At 45.2% G+C, this 17383-nt stretch overlaps 1 protein-coding gene across 1 annotated transcript in view; it reads left to right on the top strand.

Annotated features, from left to right (window-relative positions):
* Positions 1 to 17383, top strand: part of THEGL (theg spermatid protein like) — an 81994-nt gene that overhangs the window by 17531 nt on the left and 47080 nt on the right. The window contains exons 2-3 of the mRNA XM_033214587.1: positions 10234 to 10267; positions 14926 to 14991. Coding sequence (XP_033070478.1) covers positions 10234 to 10267; positions 14926 to 14991 — 100 coding nt within the window. The remainder of the gene's footprint in view (positions 1 to 10233; positions 10268 to 14925; positions 14992 to 17383) is intronic.

Below are 17383 nucleotides of genomic sequence, written 5' to 3'. Positions count from 1 at the left end.
ATTCTGACCTCTTTCTAATAAGAAAAAAGGGGCAACGTGTTCATCTGGCTGCTTCCTGCTGGTATGGGTCATCGTGGGGTTCTTCGGAGGTCAGAACTCGGGTATGGGGTGGAGCAGCATCTGATTGAAAGTGACCCGGAAGACTTCTTTCATGTGGTCCTGGATGAAGCAGAGGATACAGGGAGCTATGAGTAGTAAGAAGCCAGTGATTAGTAAGGGGCTTAGGAAGGGTAGGACCTACCCGGCCATGGACGACTCCCACCACCCAAGTGGGGACTCTAATCCTGAGGTTTTTTTGTGGAGTCCTTCTTGGACTTTTTCTAGAGTGAGGAGGTTGGTTTCTACTAGTCCTGACTCACTGATGTAGTAGCAGCATTCTTCATTAAGGAACATACAGGTCCTGCCTTTGTCAGCCGTAAGGAGGTCAAGTGCCCTGCAATTCTGGGCTGCCACCTGGGCAACTGAGGTGATCTGTCGTTGGAGGGAAGCCAGGGATTCTGCCGAAGCTTCGATTGCTACCTATAATCAGGCCGTAAGGTCTTGAGAGGATCGGACAGAATGAGTTAAGGCTCCAGTTCCAAGGCCAGAGGCCACGAGGGATGCAGCTAAAGAGACTCCAATCATTAGCGGAAGGAATACTGCCCTTGCCTGGAGGGGGCAGGCAAGGGACAGAAGAGAGGATAGTTTGGCTTCACTGCACAGGGTGAGGCTGGGGACTAGGGAGATGGGAACGCATAGGGTAGTGTTGGAAGCCTTGAGAGTTTTTGACAGGGTGAAGTTGCACCAAAAATACCCGCCTTGGGGGCCAGTGAGATTTGGAGGCGCCGATCCTGTCCGGTTGCACCAGGAAGCATTAGGGGTGGAGTAGCAAAAGGGGAGTTGTTGTTTAAGCAGGTCTTGGAACAAAGGAACTTCCCCCAGGGTTTGGCCAGGAAGGGGAAAGGAGGGGGTTAGGTTAGAGGAGTAAAAAGGGCTAGGTAAATGTACCGTAACCAGTGGGGGCTTATTCAATGCTGCACACAAGAAACAACGGGAGATGTTGTGCACCCCGGCCATATGTACTACCTGGGCCCCTTCTCTGACTAGGGTTAGCCAAGAAAAAGGGTTACCGCTGCCCTGAGGCTTGTTGTCTGAGTTGGCTGTGTTGTCTGGGTTGGCTAGAGCTGAGATGACCTCTTCTTGTTGTTTGATGTCAGAAGCCAGGCTGACAAGGCTGCTTGTGACCCTGACGTAGGCTCTATAAATCTTGAATCAGGTTACGGGATAAGACTCGTAGCCGTGCCGGTAAAGGCAAGCCTCTATACCTGATGCCCACCGTGGGTCCTACGGGTCAGGAATGGTAAGGAAAAATGTAGGCACTTCTCCTTGTCCATATGATCTGTCTAACCGAACTGTTGATGCCGGTTGCTGCCACTTGGTGTATGACATGTTGAGGTAAGTAAAATGCATGTTACAATAATGATATGGACAACTGCCGTTGGTTTCTACCCAGTAATTGAGATAGTTATATTCTACCTGATCATAGAGAAAGCATATGACTGAGTTCCACCAGTCAGGGCAACTGTTAAAGGTGGAGAAGTTAAAGGTAACTTGACTCTGGCACCCTTGGGGCCGGCAGTCAACTGTGGCTAAGATGTGGGAACTTAAGCGATTGTTTTGGGTCCAGGTCTCCGACAGATAGAATCTCCAGCGGAATGGGTTGATGGGGGGAGTTCGGGCAGGAGTCTTACCTAGGCTCAGGAGAACTGGATAGCTGAGGAAAGTTAGGCAGAGGGTTGTTACTGGCACGCGTAAGTCATAGTTTAGTAGGGGCAACAGCCTGAGCCATCCACCTGGAATCATGCTGGGTGGGTGCTTTTTTTTAGCTGGGACAGATGATACCAGGAGGGAAGGCCGAGGAGCTTGGCAGCAATGGGCGTGGTAAAGATTACGGTATATGGTCCTTCCCACCGGGGAGATAAGGCTCGGGGCTGCAGTTGCTTGACCAGTACCAGATCTCCTGGTCCTACAACGGCGGGATTTTTAGGGTTTAGGGAAGCGGGTGTGGGGAGACACCTGTCCGCGTGTTTTCTTAGAAGCTTCCGAAGGCGGGTTAAGTAAGGGAGGTAGGAGGGAGCCCGTGGAGCTGCCCTGAGACAAGTAAGAGCTAAGGGAAGGAGAGTTATCCACAAGAGGCGGGTTTCTAGAGAGAGTTTGGTTAGATGCAGTTTAAGGAGGCCGTTTGGGCGTTCTACCTTACCAGATGACTGCGGATGGTAGGGAATGTGGAGCTTCCAGGTAATCTGGAGTGCGGCTGCCACCTGCTGGGTGAGTTTGGAAATGAAAGCTGGACCATTGATTGGATGGTTCGGGGGAGACCGAACCTGGGGACGATGTGCTCTAGGAAAATAGTTGCCGCGACTTCTGCAGTCTCTCAAGTGGTGGGGAAAGCCTCAATCTATCCTGAGAAGGTGTCAACTAAGGTCAGCAGGTAGTGAAATTTTTTATGTCGGGGCATGTGGGTAAAATCAAGTTGCCAATCTTCTCCTGGCTGGTGGCCTCTTAGCTGATGAGTAGGCCCTGGGTGTCTGAGCCTACCTTGGGGGTTAGTGGCCGAACAGGTGGCACATTGCTGATGTACTTTCTTAATTTGGGCCTGCAGTGAGGGAAGGTGAAAGATGGGTTCTAGGAAGTTATACATAGCCTTGGGTCCTATGTGGAGATGTATGTGGGTCAGTATATGTACTGCCTGAGTCTGAGGGAGCACTATTTGACTGTCAATGAACACCCACCCATCCTTGTTTCGGGTAACACTGGGGTGGGCCATCAGGCTTTGAAGTTCCTGGGAAGAGTAGTCGGGGGAATATGTGGGGGAAAGAAAGAGTAAAGGTGCTCAGGGAGGGGAGGAAGTGAGGGCAGTGGCCCATGCAGTGGAGTCAGCTAGGCTGTTACCTTGCGACACAGGGTCCTTAGAATGCTGGTGGCTTTTGCAGTGGATGATGGCTACCTCTTTGGGGGCCTGGAGAGCATCAAGCAACCTCTTTATATGTGGTCCATTGACTACTGGCGTCCCTTTGGTGGTAAGAAACCTGCGCTCTTGCCAGAGAATAGAGTGAGTATGTGCAATAAGGTAAGCATATTTAGAGTCTGTATAGATATTAACCCTCTGCCCTTCGGAGAGAATAAGGCACGAGTAAGGGCAGTGAGGTCAGCCTTCTGGGAGCACTTGCCCTAGAGGCAAGGGCCTGGTTTCAACCGTTTGGGTTGCTGTTACGACAGTGTATGCTGCCTGTCAGCATCTATTGGGGGTTAAGACAGAACTCCCGTCTACGAACAGGGTACGGTCTGGGTGTTCTAACGGCCGTTCGGAAAGACCGAGGCGGACAGGTGGCAGGGTGGTGAGAACTTCTGGGCAGGAATGTGTGGGGGCGGAATCGTATCCTAGAGTGGGCAAGAGGGTAGCAGGATTTACAGGGGGTGAGGTGGTGAGAGTGATGTGAGGGTTTTCAATGAATAGCAGGTGGAACTGTTGAAGCCGGGACGGGGTGAGATGGCTGAGACACTTGTGTGTGATGAGCTCTGACAGTCGGTGAGAAGAGTATGTGAGAGGATGCCCTAGGGTAAGCTTGAGGGCCTCTTGGGTAAGTTCTGTGGCAGCCGCCAGGGCTCGCAGACAAGGTTGCCAGCCCTGGACTGTGGGGTCTAACTGCTTGGAGAGATAGGCCACAGCCTGGTATGTGGATCCACCCGGCTGGGCTAGGAGGCTGGTGGCTACCTTCTGGCGCGCCTCGGTGAATAGATGAAAGGGCCGAAGGGGGTTGGGGACAGAGAGAGCAGGGGCAGAAAGGAGACAGTCCTGAAGCTTCTTGAAAGAGTTGGCAACCAAAGAGGGGTCAGACAGCAGTCTGGTGGGTGTCTCCTTGGCAGCCTGGTAGAGGGGTTGGCTAAGACCCCGAAGTTGGGAATCCAATGCCTGAAATACCCCACCAGTCCTAGGAAGGACAAGATCTCTTCCACATCCTGAGGAGGCTGGAGAGTTTTGATGAGGCTCATTCTATCTGCCGTGAGGCTTTTTGTAGTGGGTGTGAGGAGTATACCTAGGTAGGTGACAGTAGGGGTGCAAAGTTGAGCCTTAGCTGGGGTAACCCAATAACCTCAGTCGCCTAGAAAATTTGAAAGTGTAGCAGTGTCTGCAAGGGAGCACTCCCAGGAAGGACTACATAGTAATAGATCATCTACGTATTGTAGAAGGGTGCTATGGGTTAGGGGGCAGAGGAGGATGTCCCGTGCCAGTGCCTGTCTGAAAAAAGGGGAGCTATCTCGGAACCTTTGAGGCAAGACAGTCCAGGTCAGCTGGGAAGAAACATGACTGTCTGGGTCCTCCCATGTGAAGGCAAACAGAAAGTGGCAGTCTGGGTGTAGAGGGATGGTAAAGAAGGCATCCTTCAGGTCAAGGACAGTGAAATGAGTGGTGTCAGGGGGAATGCGTGAGAGGAGTGTATATGGATTAGGAACAACTGGAAAGGTAGGGACTAGTGCCTCATTGCTGAGGCGTATGTCCCATATGAGGTGATAGGCCCCAGAGCTTTTCCATACAGGCGGGATAGGAGTATTACATGGTGAGTTCGCAGGAACTAGAATATGCTGCCAGAGCAGGCATGTAATGATGGGTTTTAGTCCTTGTCAGTGTTCAAGGGAGATAGGGAACTGGGGTCTAGAGGGGAACTTGGAAGGGTCTTTTAGCCGGATGCAGACCGGAGTGTGGTGCTGGGCAGTGATCGGGGTGGAGGTGTCCCACACCTTAGGGTTAATGAGGACTGGAAATGGGAGTGGGGGGTCAGCCTGGTGGGGTTTGTCAGGTGAGAGAAGGGGGAAGAGGAACGTGAGGTGTGGGGAGGGGTTGGGTCGGAAGTGAACTGAGGCCCTTAGCTTGGAGAGGAGATCTCATCCTAACAAGGGGACTGGGCATGAAGGAATGATAAGAAATGAGTGCAAGAAGAGGGAGCCATCCAGGCGGCAAGACAGAGGAGGAGTCTGGTGGTAGGTGGAGGGAGTGCCATCAATTCCCATGACTGTGACAGTGGAGGGGTGGCTGGGGCCACTGAAGGAAGGCAAAACAGAGTAGGTAGCCCCTGTGTCCATAAGGAAGGATATGGACTTACCCACTACCTGGAGCATAACCCTGGGCTCGGCGAGAGTGAGAGGGGTCCCCGAGTCTGGGCGTCTTCAATCTTCGTTGGTGTCAAGGAGCTGGAAGGCGCCTCCAATACCTAGAGGAGGGTCGTCATGTGGAGGCGCAGCGACCATCCTTAGGTCGGGGCAGTCTGACTTCCAGTGGCCCATCTGCCGACAGTTCGGACAGGGGCGAGTTGGCTCCTTTGGGTTATGGCACTGCCTGGCCCAGTGGCCATCGTTGCTGCACTTGAAGCAGGCAGCAGGTGGCGCTCGGGTAGTATCTCTTTTCTGGGAGCTCCTGGAGCCGGCCGGCCTCAGGGCTGCTACCAAGGCCTGGGTTTGGAGTTGTACCTTCTGTTTTAGCCTGGCCTGTCGTTGGGCCTCAGCTGCTTCCTCCCTGGAGTTGTAGACCTTGAAGTCCAGTTTGATTAAATCCTGGATGGGAGTTTGAGGGCCTTCCTCTGCCTTTTAAAATTTTTTTTGGATATCAGGGGCCGACTGAGAAATGAAATGAGGCCAAGACGGTTCCTCCTGCGGGGCAGGCAGGGTTGAGGCGGGTGTACTGAGGCGGGTGTACTGAATAAGTGCCTCAGTCAGCCGGTTAAGAAAAACGGCCGGATTTTCATCTGCACCTTGGACAACCTCTTTTAGTTTGTTAAAGTTGACTGATTTGTTAGAGGCTGCCTGCATGCCGGCAAGAAGGCACTGAACCATCATGTCTCGGTGGCAGCGACCTGCCTGCCCTACCTGGTAGTCCCCGTCGGGCTCAGCCAAGGGCACTGCCTCGGTGCCGACTGGCATGGGGGGGTCAGTTAAATGAACCTGGTTAGCGTGCTGCCTAGCTGCCGCTAGGATGCACTCCTGCTCCTCAGGAGACAGGGTTGAGGTCATAACGACATGGAGGTCATGCCAGGTGAGATCATATGCCTGGCATAGATACCTGAACTCTTTGATATAACAAGTAGGATTGGCTGAAAAGGAGCCTGCACGCTCCTCACCCTTAGACAAATCTGCCAATGAAAATGGCACATGGACCCGGACTACTCCTTCGGCGCCTGCCGCCTCTCGCAAGGGACACAGGAGGTCGGTCCTGGACCGAGTATGGGCTGAGACAGGCAAGGAAGGGGAGGAGGTGGAGGTAGGGGAGACAGAATCTGTCGGGTTTGGTAAGGGCACATGAGGGGTGGAAGGGAGGGGAGGCATTTGACGAGGACGGGGATAATGGCGGGTCAGGGTAAGGAGGAGGTTGGTCAGAAGACTGGAGGGGTGGCCGGGATAGGGTGTCAGGAGGCTTAGAAAAAGAGGAGGAATCATCCCTCTCCTTGCTCGAGGGAAGAGACTTTGCGAGTAGGACCTGAGCTAACGAGCATTGGGCGCAGAGATCTGGGCGAGAACACAAGTCCCAAAAGGCTTGAACATAGGGTATCTCGTGCCATTTGCCTAGTCTCTTGCAGAAGTTGGTCAGATCCGTGAGGATGTTAAAGTCTAGAGTGCCTTCTGCAGGCCACTGAGACTGATTATCCAGTTTATACTGCGGCCATGCTACTGTGCAGAAGAAAATGAACCACTTTTGTTTTATGTCTGGGCTGAGACTTAAAGTCTGCAGATTCGCCAAGAGGCACCCCAGAGGGGATTTTCGGTCTGGTTTGGACTGGGTAGTTCCCATGGTCCTAAGACGGGCAGTCCGGAGGCAATGGGAGCATCCTCCCACTGCCACACGGATTGTGGGGTACGGTGGCTTCCGGGGAGGTTGGATGTCTTCTTGTCCCCGGTGCCAAGGTCACAGTTGACCAGAGGGAGCCCCTGACGTGGCCACGCCTTTCGGAGAGAGACTTCCCAGAGGGGGCCTACAGGACAGGGGAAAACTTACCCAGCAGTGATCAAACTGAGTCTTGGATTTGGTGAAACGGCTCCTGGCTTGGAAAGAAGGTCCTGGCTCGGGGAGAAGGGAGCCTGCCCGACCCAGCAGGGGTCTGGGGGAGGGGTCTCCTCCCAGGTTTCGGCACCAAATGTAAAGGTAAACTGAGGCTGGAGCTGAACCGGGAACAAACACACAAGGCAAATGGCAGTGAGAATAGCCTTTATTAGGACTCGCAGGAGAGGTTTCTCGGTCCTAAGGTGCGGGCCGAGGAAGGTGCGCTGAGGGAGGAGGGTAGGGGCTTTTTTATAGCCCGAGAGGTAGGGAAGCTAGTTGTACAAACAGGGCCTGGGGGGTTTTGAAGCTATTAGGGCAGGAGTCGAGTAAGGGTCATGAGGAAGGGGTCTTTGGAAATTGTTAACCGAAACTGCTGTTTACGAACTTGTGGAATGCAGGTCAGCTGCAGGTCATGGAGGAGTGTGGTTGCCCAGCTGGAACCTCTGATGTATGCAAGTCTGCGGGTGTGTTCAAAGAGGAAGGGAAGTCTGGAACAAAGGGCCTGCTACGCCAGGTGGCGCCGCCATGTCAGGTCTAGATCCCTGCCTAACAAATAATGCCATTTATTGTGTATTTACTGTGTTTTTGGACACTATGCAGAGTTCATTCTTCACATTATGTAACTTTCCTCTAACAACTTTTTGAAGCAAGAACTCAGTGGTGAAAATACTGAGTTGCAGAGAGCTTAAATAAACTTGCCCTAGATCACAGGTTAGAGCCAAAATTTGGTTCCGGGAACTCTGATTCCAGAGCCAGTGGTCTCAGCCATTAAATGCAGTTCCCAAACTTGTCTGCTTCAAAAAATGCTGATGCCTGTGTCCGTTCCCCAGAGATTGTGACTAAATTGGTCTGAGATGTGGCCTGGGACTTGTAGTTTGTAAGAGATCTCCAGGTGATTCTAATCTGTGGACAAATTTGGAAACCACTGTAACACTGCTTTGCTTGGGACATTAGCTAACAACAGCCACCTGAGAGCTATTTCATCCTGCCAGTTAATGAGATAACATCAAAAGTGTGTTTTCTAAAATAGAGTTAAAGCTTTACCTGTGGGAGAAATTATAGCACAAAAGAACAATAGCGAGTTATTCATTCACATTATCAGTACTTATAGATGGTCTTTTAGGACTGATTCAGTTTTTTACTGACTTCAACCTGTGTCAGGTCATAAAGCTGAAAGGCAAGGTTGGTAATACATAAAAAGCCTACAGAATAAGCGCTGCAACTTGCATGGGTGATAGCATGGCTGGCCACGAGGGGGATTTTTGTAGACTACTCTCCCTTTTACCTTAGGTCTTGAACAACAGAAAATATCTGAATTTAAAAGTTCCATTAACTTTTTTGTTGAAATTCATAGCCTGCCTCCCACTGGAGCGTAAACTTTTTGAGACGAGAGACCTTCCTCATTTGTGTTCTGTCCATACTGGCACCATGCTTGCCTATAGGAGCCAAATCACAAGTTGGCTGAATAGTTAATTGTGTTTCCTATAGTGCTCTGTTTAAGCCATTGATACACTGAAGTTGTAACCAATAATTGTAACTACCATTCATCTACTATATGCAAGATTCTTTACATATATATGTAAGTGATATACATGTATACACTAATCTTGTTTTGTTTATCACTAATGCTTTTTTTTTTTTTTTTTTTTTCTGAGATGGAGTTGTTTCACTCTTGTCGCCCAGGCTGGAGTGCAGTGGCGTGATCTCAGCTCACTGCAACATCTGCCTCCCAGGTTCAAGCGATTCTCCTGCCTCAGCCTCCCGAGTAGCTGGGATTACAGGCATGCACCACTATGAACGACTAATTTTTGTATTTTCAGTAGAGATGGGAGTTCACCATGTTGGCTAGGCTGATCTCGGACTCCTGATCTCAGGTGATCTGCCTGCCTCGGCCTCCCAAAGTGCTGGGATTACAGGCCTGAGCCACTGTGCCCAGCTGTTTATCACTAATCTTTACACAGACCTATTAATCCTCCTATCTGAGAAGGGGGACCTAAATCCCTGAGAAATTACCCAAGATTGTACAGTGGAGTAAGCAACAAAACTGAGGTTTGAGCCATGTCTGTCTGATGCTGTAGCACACCCACTTTTCTTTACCAAAAACATTCTAGACTCTTAGATGGGATTAAAAACTCCTAAGAAAAGACTCTGGAGTAATCCATCATTATAAGGCCTATGGGATCACCTACATCTTTCCACATTAAAATAAAAAACAAAACAGCTTCTAAACAAGATTTTTCATCAGCTTAACTATTTCTTCTGTTTTGAACATTTCAGTATTACCTAATTTCCCACTGTTAAAGATACCACAATGAAGATTTTTCTGCATAAATCTTTGCCCACTCTTGGAACTATTTCTTTAGGGTCCATTTCTATAAATAGAATTGGACTAAGGCATGTAAACATTACTGACTTACACTATCAAATTATTTTTCATAAAATATACTAATTTAGACTTTTACCAGCAGTGCACAAGAGGACTCATTTCATCCCTTCCAATATCTTTATACTTTGCAAAAAAATTTTGCCAATTTGCTAGTTTAAAGAAAAATCTCATTTTTTGCATTGTTTTGATTACAAGCAAGTTTGAGCGTTCTCTCTCTCTCTTTTTTTTTTTTTTTACCTTTCCTGTAGTGCTGATGAACTTTTACTTAACGTTTATTAGCCCTTTATATATCTTCATATGTGAATTCTGTTCTCATCCTTTGTCTATTTAATTTTGACACTTACCTTAGTGTTTTCTTATAATCTGTACATTTTTACTCCTCAAATGTTAAGACTATTAACCCTTTATCGTATTTATTGCCAAATATTCCTTCAAAGTTTTCTATCATCTTTAAGTTTTAATTTTTGACACAGAAATTTTAAGTATTTTAATCTATTTATATTGTCCTTTATATGTTTTGCCACCTTTAACTCTAGAAGATTAAAATCCAGGGATCAAGTAAATATTCTCTTATTTCCTCTAATTCAGTTTTTAAAATATTTAACTCCTTGATTTACCTGTGGTTTATTTTGGTACATAATATGATATATTTCAGTTGGCCATTTCCCCAAATATTTCTTTTTCTAACTCCTTTCTCTTTTAATTTCTGATGCTATCTTGATCATATTTTTGATTCCTGTTGAATCTAATTTTTGCTTTTACTTTTGTTTTCTTTTAGCAAATCCTGTTTCCTGTGACTTTGTAAGGAAATGGTAAGATGTAATTATAGTACTGTTTTCACAGACCTAAACTAATAGGCCAGCCAGTCTGGATGGGGCAGATTCATTTGACGTGGGTCTACCTTGGGGTTTTCAAAAAGAACATTCCTAGGCTTTCCCTTTGTCATAAGGCCCTTTTCTTTTCTTTCTTTCTTTCTTTTTTTTTTTTTTGAGACACAGTCTCACTCTGTTCCCCAGACTGGAGTGCAGTGGCGTCATCTCGGCTCACCGCAACCTCTGCCTCCCAGGTTCAAGTGATTCTCCTTCCTCAGCCCCCTGAGTAGCTGGGATTACAGGCATGCACCATCACGCCCAGCTAATTTTTGTATTTTTAGTAGAGACGGGGTTTCACCATGTTGGTCAGGCTGGTCTCAAACTCCTGACCTTGTGAACCATCTGCCTCAGCCTCCCAAAGTGTTGGGATTACAGGTGTGAGCCACCACGCCTGGCCCATAAGGCCCTTTTCTAATCACAGTTCCTATGGGAAGAGGAATGAAGGAAGACAGAATTACTAAGAAGTTACACTTCTGGTCCCAAGCATTTTGGATAAGAGATATTCATCCTATAGAATCATTAGGGAGAAATACGAAGGGTTCATATAAGTGAAAAGTAAATAATACCAGATTTTATTTTTATCTACTTTTTAAAGAAATGGGTAAAAACCATTCATATTTATTGTTACTGATTAGCTCATTTATATGTATGGCTATTATTTAGACTTATTAAACAGTGGGAAAGAAGATTGAGATGTAGGAGAACACTTCCTTTTTCTTTTTTTTTTTTTTTTTTTTGAGACAGTCTCGCTCTGTCGCCAGGCTGGAGTGCAGTGGCACGATCTCGGCCCACTGCAACCTCCGACTCCCTGGTTCAAATTATTCTCCTGCCTCAGCCTCCTGAGTAGCTGGGATTACGGGCATGCACCACCACACCTGGCTAATTTTTGTATTTTTAGTAGAGATGGGGTTTCACTATGTTGGCCAGGATGGTCTCGATCTCCCGACCTTGTGATCGACCCACCTCAGCCTCCCAAAGTGCTGGGATTACAGGGGTAAGCCACCGTGCCTGGCTGGAGAACACTTCTATTCACTGAGTTTTTCACTTGTTTGCTAGGTACTTGATTCATTACTTAGTAGATCTGAACTTTTAAGCGATTTGGGATTCTGCATTGACAATCTCAAATCACAGATTTTGTGAAGCTCCAGTTCAATGTATCCCAATCTTCCTTGCCTCTAATTGAAGTACGGTAGCTAATGACTTTTCAAGAAAGTGCCTTTTATGAAAAAAAGAAAAGAAAAATGTATATGTGCATATGTGCATATAATGCACAACAATAAATGCCTCCTGAAAACCAACGCTTACCCATTGTTTGGCTAAGATACAGTTAGAAGAGGAGACAGAATACAGGTTGAGCATCCCTAATCTGAAAATCTAAGATCCCAAATGCTCCAAAAGCTGAAACTTTTTGAGCATGGACATGACACCACGAGTGGAAAATTTCTCACATAAACACTTACCACAAACTTTGTTTCACACACAAAATTATTTAAAATATTATATATATAATTACCTTCAGGCATGTGTGTAAGATGTATATAAAACATAAATGAATGTTGTATTTAGACTTGGGTCTCATCCCCAAGATACCTCATTATGTATATAGATATTTCAAAATCTGAAAATATCCAAAATTCCAAATACTTCTAGTCCCAAGCATTTTGGATAAGAGATACTCATCCTATAAAATCATTAGGGAGAAACACCAAGGGTTCATATCAATGGTTCATGTAGATGAAAAGTAAATAATACCAGATTTTATTTTCATCCACTTTTTAAAGAAGTGGGTCAAAACCATTCATATTTATTGTTATTGTTTAGCTCATTTACATGTATGGTTATTATTTAGACTTATTTTGTATTTTATGTTTTAACATTTATTTTTAAAATTTTATTGTGAAGATAGATCTCACTGTGTTGCCCAGGCTGGTCCCAATTTCCTGACCTCAGGTGATCCTTCTAACTCAGCTTCCTGAAGTGCTGGCATTACAGGCGTGAACCACCACACCTGGCTGTATTTACCATGCTTTCCAGTTTTTTCCCCCCTTCCTTATTCAGGCAGCAAATACTACTACCTTATTTTTGTTTAATGGTTTTCAGTTAAAAAATAGGTTTTCTCATAAGAATTCTGAAAAGTAGATAGGACAGATATATCAACTAGATTTTACTGAGAGAAAATGAAATTCAGCAAAATTAAGTCACTTTCCCAAGGTTGTCAGGTGGCTGAGGAGTAGAGCAGGTAGAATTAACATCTACTGAATAGTACCAAGTATCCACTCAAAATACCACAGTACTTAAAATAAATAATGTATGCTGAGTGAACAAGCTTTCCTGTGACTGGATAGTATGTGTCTCGTAAAGTTTTATATTTAAAAAGGCTGTGAGGAGTGTGGTTTCAAAAAAGTTTTTCATTATTGTTATTTCTTACTGCTTCTTGTTTCTCTTTGCTCTGTTAATTTGGAGTCATGTGAGGAAATTGTGCCATCTCCATCTGCATTATCTATCCCTGTATCCTTTAAAAAGTTTGCTTTTATGCAAATATGCTGTGCCTAATTAGCCCGGTATGGTGTCCGTAGTCCCAGCTACTCAGGAGGCTGAGTTTGGGTAGTAGTCCGAGGCCGCAGGGAGCTGTGATCACGCCATTGCACTCCAGCCTGGGTAACATAGACCCTATCTCTAACAAAACAAACAAGCAAACAAAAAATGCTGAGAGGTTATACAAGTGTGCAATCTTGGGAGCTGCTGACTATTGAGCCCACTCTCCCCTGCTGCCTCCTGCCACAGTGTATCAGTCACCACTTAATTAGGAAGGCCATTTCTTCACATAATGCCTTGTATGTGCTGTGTCAGTGACTGAATCCTACCTGACACCAGGGCTAGGGCTTATTCTAAAAGAGTTTGGAGCCTATTAAAGAGCTCAGGCAGGTGTTAGGGGGATGCTTTTCCTTATCACCTCCCTCATTATACATTGAAGCATTTCCGTTGAGGAATTCTCCTGGCCTCTTGCCTCATTCTTTAGTTAGACTTTCCATGGAGTAGGAGTGACATCTGTTTGATAGGTTTGGGAGAGAGCATTGGTCCCTTCTAGGACCCTTTTTCTTTGGGGCCTGCCTGTCCACAGTGATCTGTAAGATGGTGCATCAATCTGTACAAGGATCTTTGTGATCTACTTTCTATCACATAGCAAGTTTAGCCCCTACAGGAGGAGGCCTGCAGCTTTGGGATGTCAGTTCAATTTGGGGGTGTCAGGGATCCAAACTACTCATTTCAATATGGTTTTGTCAATAACAGATAGTATTTTTATTCTATTTGTCTGACTCCTGTGCCTATTTTTCAGTTGGTTTCTTTTTTTTTTTTTGAGGCGGAGTCTCGCTCTGTCGCCCGGACTGGAGTGCAGTGGCCAGATCTCAGCTCACTGCAAGCTCCGCCTCCCGGGTTTACGCCATTCTCCTGCCTCAGCCTCCTGAGTAGCTGGGACTACAGGCGCCCGCCACCTCGCCCGGCTAGTTTTTGTATTTTTAGTAGAGACGGGGTTTCACCGTGTTAGCCAGGATGGTCTTGATCTCCTGACCTCGTGATCCGCCCATCTCGGCCTCCCAAAGTGCTGGGATTACAGGCTTGAGCCACCGTGCCCGGCCTCAGTTGGTTTCTAAAGATGGTAGGACCAAAAGATTTGTTATGTATTGGGCCCTTCAGACTCCAACCAAGGCCATTACACAGTTGTAATATGAGTCTCCACAACATAGGTGGTATATTAGTCTGCATAGAATAGACAATGCTACATTAACAAACAAGATACAGAACTCTCAATGACTTAACACAATAAAAGTTTATTTCTCCCTCCTGCCAGAGTCTAGTGTGAATTGATTGGCCCTTCTCAACCTTGTAGCTCTGCTATCTAGGATATGTGACTTCTAGGTCCCTGCAACAGGGAAAGAGAAAAGTGGAAGAGACACACTAGCTCATATGTGATACCCAGTACTCTTGCTGAAATTAGACGTGACAGTTATGTCACTCCAAACACTGCAAAGGAGGCTGAGAAACATAGGGGAACACATAGACACTTGGAGGACACAAACTCTCTCTGCTACAAGTGGATTAAGAAAAATTAGGGAAGGTTCAAGGGAGCAGAGTGAGGCACAGAGGGGGTTGAGTGGTACCAAAAGTGTATTTTGCCTATTTCATAGTTTTTCCAAAGCCAGATATTCTGTCTGAAATTTGTCTGTACAATCTCTTCAGAATCCAGTGCTACAAAGCCATCTACAAATGACCTTAATAGGCTGATTGAGGTTTTTCCTGTTAAAAAGTGCATTTTACCTCGGGTCTTCTGGAGACAATATGTTCATTGTTTGTTGCATAATTTATTGTCTTAATTTTATTATGTGTTATATTAGTAATTCTAGAAGTGAGAATGTTGGGTCCAAAGAATGTTTGGATACTTTGAGCCTTTCAGTACTCTTCAAATCATATCAAATATAGCATTGGTTTTAATTCTTCTTTTTTTCCCCCCTCATATGGGATTTGTTTGAGTAGGAGTCATCTAATGTAACCATATTTCTTAAGCATTCTCTTTGAATTAATCAGCTGATATTTGTTAGTGTTTCTTCTAGGAAGAGAACCCCAAATCTTTCAAAGCCTAAAAAGCAATGGGGAACTCCAGACAGGTAAGGCAATATTATATGGTCTTGTTTGTGATGATTGTGTTTATTACATCAAATAGGTAAGTATTATTTATCCATCCACCTCTACTTAATTAGATCCTCTGAACCAATATTATCACCTCATTGTAGTCAGCATGTAAAAAGCTAACCCTTGGTCAGTGGTTCTTAAATTTGGCTGTACATTGGTATCACCTGGGGAACTTTAGTAATGACTGAGTGCTTTCCCCAAAAATCCTGATTTAGTCGATACGGGGTGTGCCATAGACTTTGGGAGTTAAAAGCTCCCCAGATGATTCTATAGGCAGACAGACTTGAGAACCACTGCTCAAGGGTGTGACTCCACACCCCTTTGAAACTTTTTGTGCATTCTCCAAGTCCAGCTTTGCTGCCTGTATCTCTAAGGCTGCTATCACTAATCTTGATACCTCTAAACCTCTTATTAGAGCACACCTGTCCTCTGGGTCTCCAGCAAGCTGGACCCTCGGTCCTTTCATGCTTGGCCAAGGGACTCCTCTTTTTCTTCTTTGGCTCCTGAGTCAAGCTTGAATATTTTTTGGATCTCCTACTGCTTTTTTTTTGAGGCAGGGTCTCACTGTGTTGCTCAGGCTGGAGCGTAGTGGTGCAATCTTGGCTCACTGCAGCCTTGACCTCCCAGGCTGAAGTGATTCTTCCACCTCAGCCTCCTGAGTATCTGGGACCACATGTGCCCAGCTAATTTTTAAATTTTTTTTTGGAGTCAGGGGTCTCCTTATGTTTCCCAGGCTGGCCTCAAACTCCTGTGCTCAAGTGATCCTCCCATCTTGGCCTCCCAAAGTGTTGGGATTATAGACGTGAGCCACCATGCCTGTCCTATTGCTTCTTAAACAAAGTTAATAGACTTTAATTTTTAGAGCAGTTTTGGGTTTACAGAAAAATTGAGCAGAAAGTACAGAGTTCCCATGTTTACCACCGTTCCCCCTAGTTTTCCCTACTACTAACATCTTGCGTTATTTTGGTACAGTTGTTAAAATTGATGAGCCAATATTGATATATTGCTACTGATTAAAGTCTGTGGTTTACATTAAGGTTCACTTTTTGTGTTGTGCAGCTTTATGGGTTTGATAAATGCATAATGTATCCACCATTATAGTATCATACAGGATAGTTTCATGGCCCTAAAAATTACCTGTGTTCCAACTATTCGTTTCTTTTCATCTTTCCTCCCTTTCCAAACCCTTGGCCACTGCTAATCTATTTACTGTCTCTATAGTTTTGTCTTTTCTAGAAAGTCATATAGTTGGAAGTGTACAGTATGAAATCGTTCAGATTGGCTTCTTTTACTTAGTAATATGCATTTAAGATACCTCCATTTTTTTTGGCTTGATAGCTCATTTCTTTTTAAGATTATATTCTATTGATGTGGTACTATTTAGTTGTATAGGTGTATCATATCCATATATACCATGGATATAGGTATATCCATTCATCTATTTAAGGGCATCCTGGTTGCTTCCAATATTTGGCAATTATGAATTAAGCTGCTATAAACATTCATGTGCAAGGTTTTTGGTACATATAAGTTTTTAGTAATTTGGGTAAATTGCTGCATAATATGGTAAGAGTATATTTAACTCTGTAAGAAACTGCTAAGCTCTTGTAAGATGACTGTACCATTTTGCGTTTTCACAAGCAATGAAGGAGAGTTCCTGTCGCTCCACATCTTTGTCAGCATTTGGTGTTGTCAGTGTTTGGATTTAAGCCATTCTAATAGGTGTGTAGTGGTATCTCATTGTTTTAATTTGCAATTCTCTAATGAACTGATGTTGAGCATATTTGCTTATTTGTGTGAGGTGTTTGTTCAGATCTGCCCATTTTTGCTATTTGTTATTGTTGAGTTTTAAGTGTTCTTTGTATGTTTTGGATGCCAATCCTTTATCAGATATTAGTTTTGCAAATATTGTCTCTCAGTCTATAGTTTAGCTTTTCATTCTCTTAGCGGTGCGTTTCACAAAATAGAAATTTTAATTTTTATGAAGTTCAATTTACTGGTTTTTTCTTTTGTGAATCATGCTTTTGGTGTTGTTTCTAAACTCATTGCTAAACCCAAAGTTACCTGGATTTTCTCCTGTGTGTTTTTCTATAAAACTCCTGAAAGTTTTATATTTTTATATTTTATGTTTATATCTAGACACATTTTGAGTTAATGTTTATGAAAAGTGCAAGGTCTGTGTCTAGATTATTTACTTTTGCATGTAGATGTCCAGTTGTTCCAGCACTATTTGTTGAAAAGACTATCATTTCCTTTTTTTTTTTGGAGATGGAATTTCACGCTTGTTCAGGCTGGAGTGCAATGGCGCAATCTCGGCTCACTGCAACCTCCGCCTCCCGGGTTCAAGCGATTCTCCTGCCTCAGCCT

This window comes from Trachypithecus francoisi, unplaced genomic scaffold (assembly GCF_009764315.1).
Source record: "Trachypithecus francoisi isolate TF-2019V2 unplaced genomic scaffold, Tfra_2.0 Lachesis_group1, whole genome shotgun sequence".
Lineage (NCBI taxonomy): Eukaryota > Metazoa > Chordata > Mammalia > Primates > Cercopithecidae > Trachypithecus > Trachypithecus francoisi.
The sequence above is the reverse complement of the archived record's forward strand: the minus strand, read 5'-3'. Positions and strand labels throughout refer to the sequence as shown.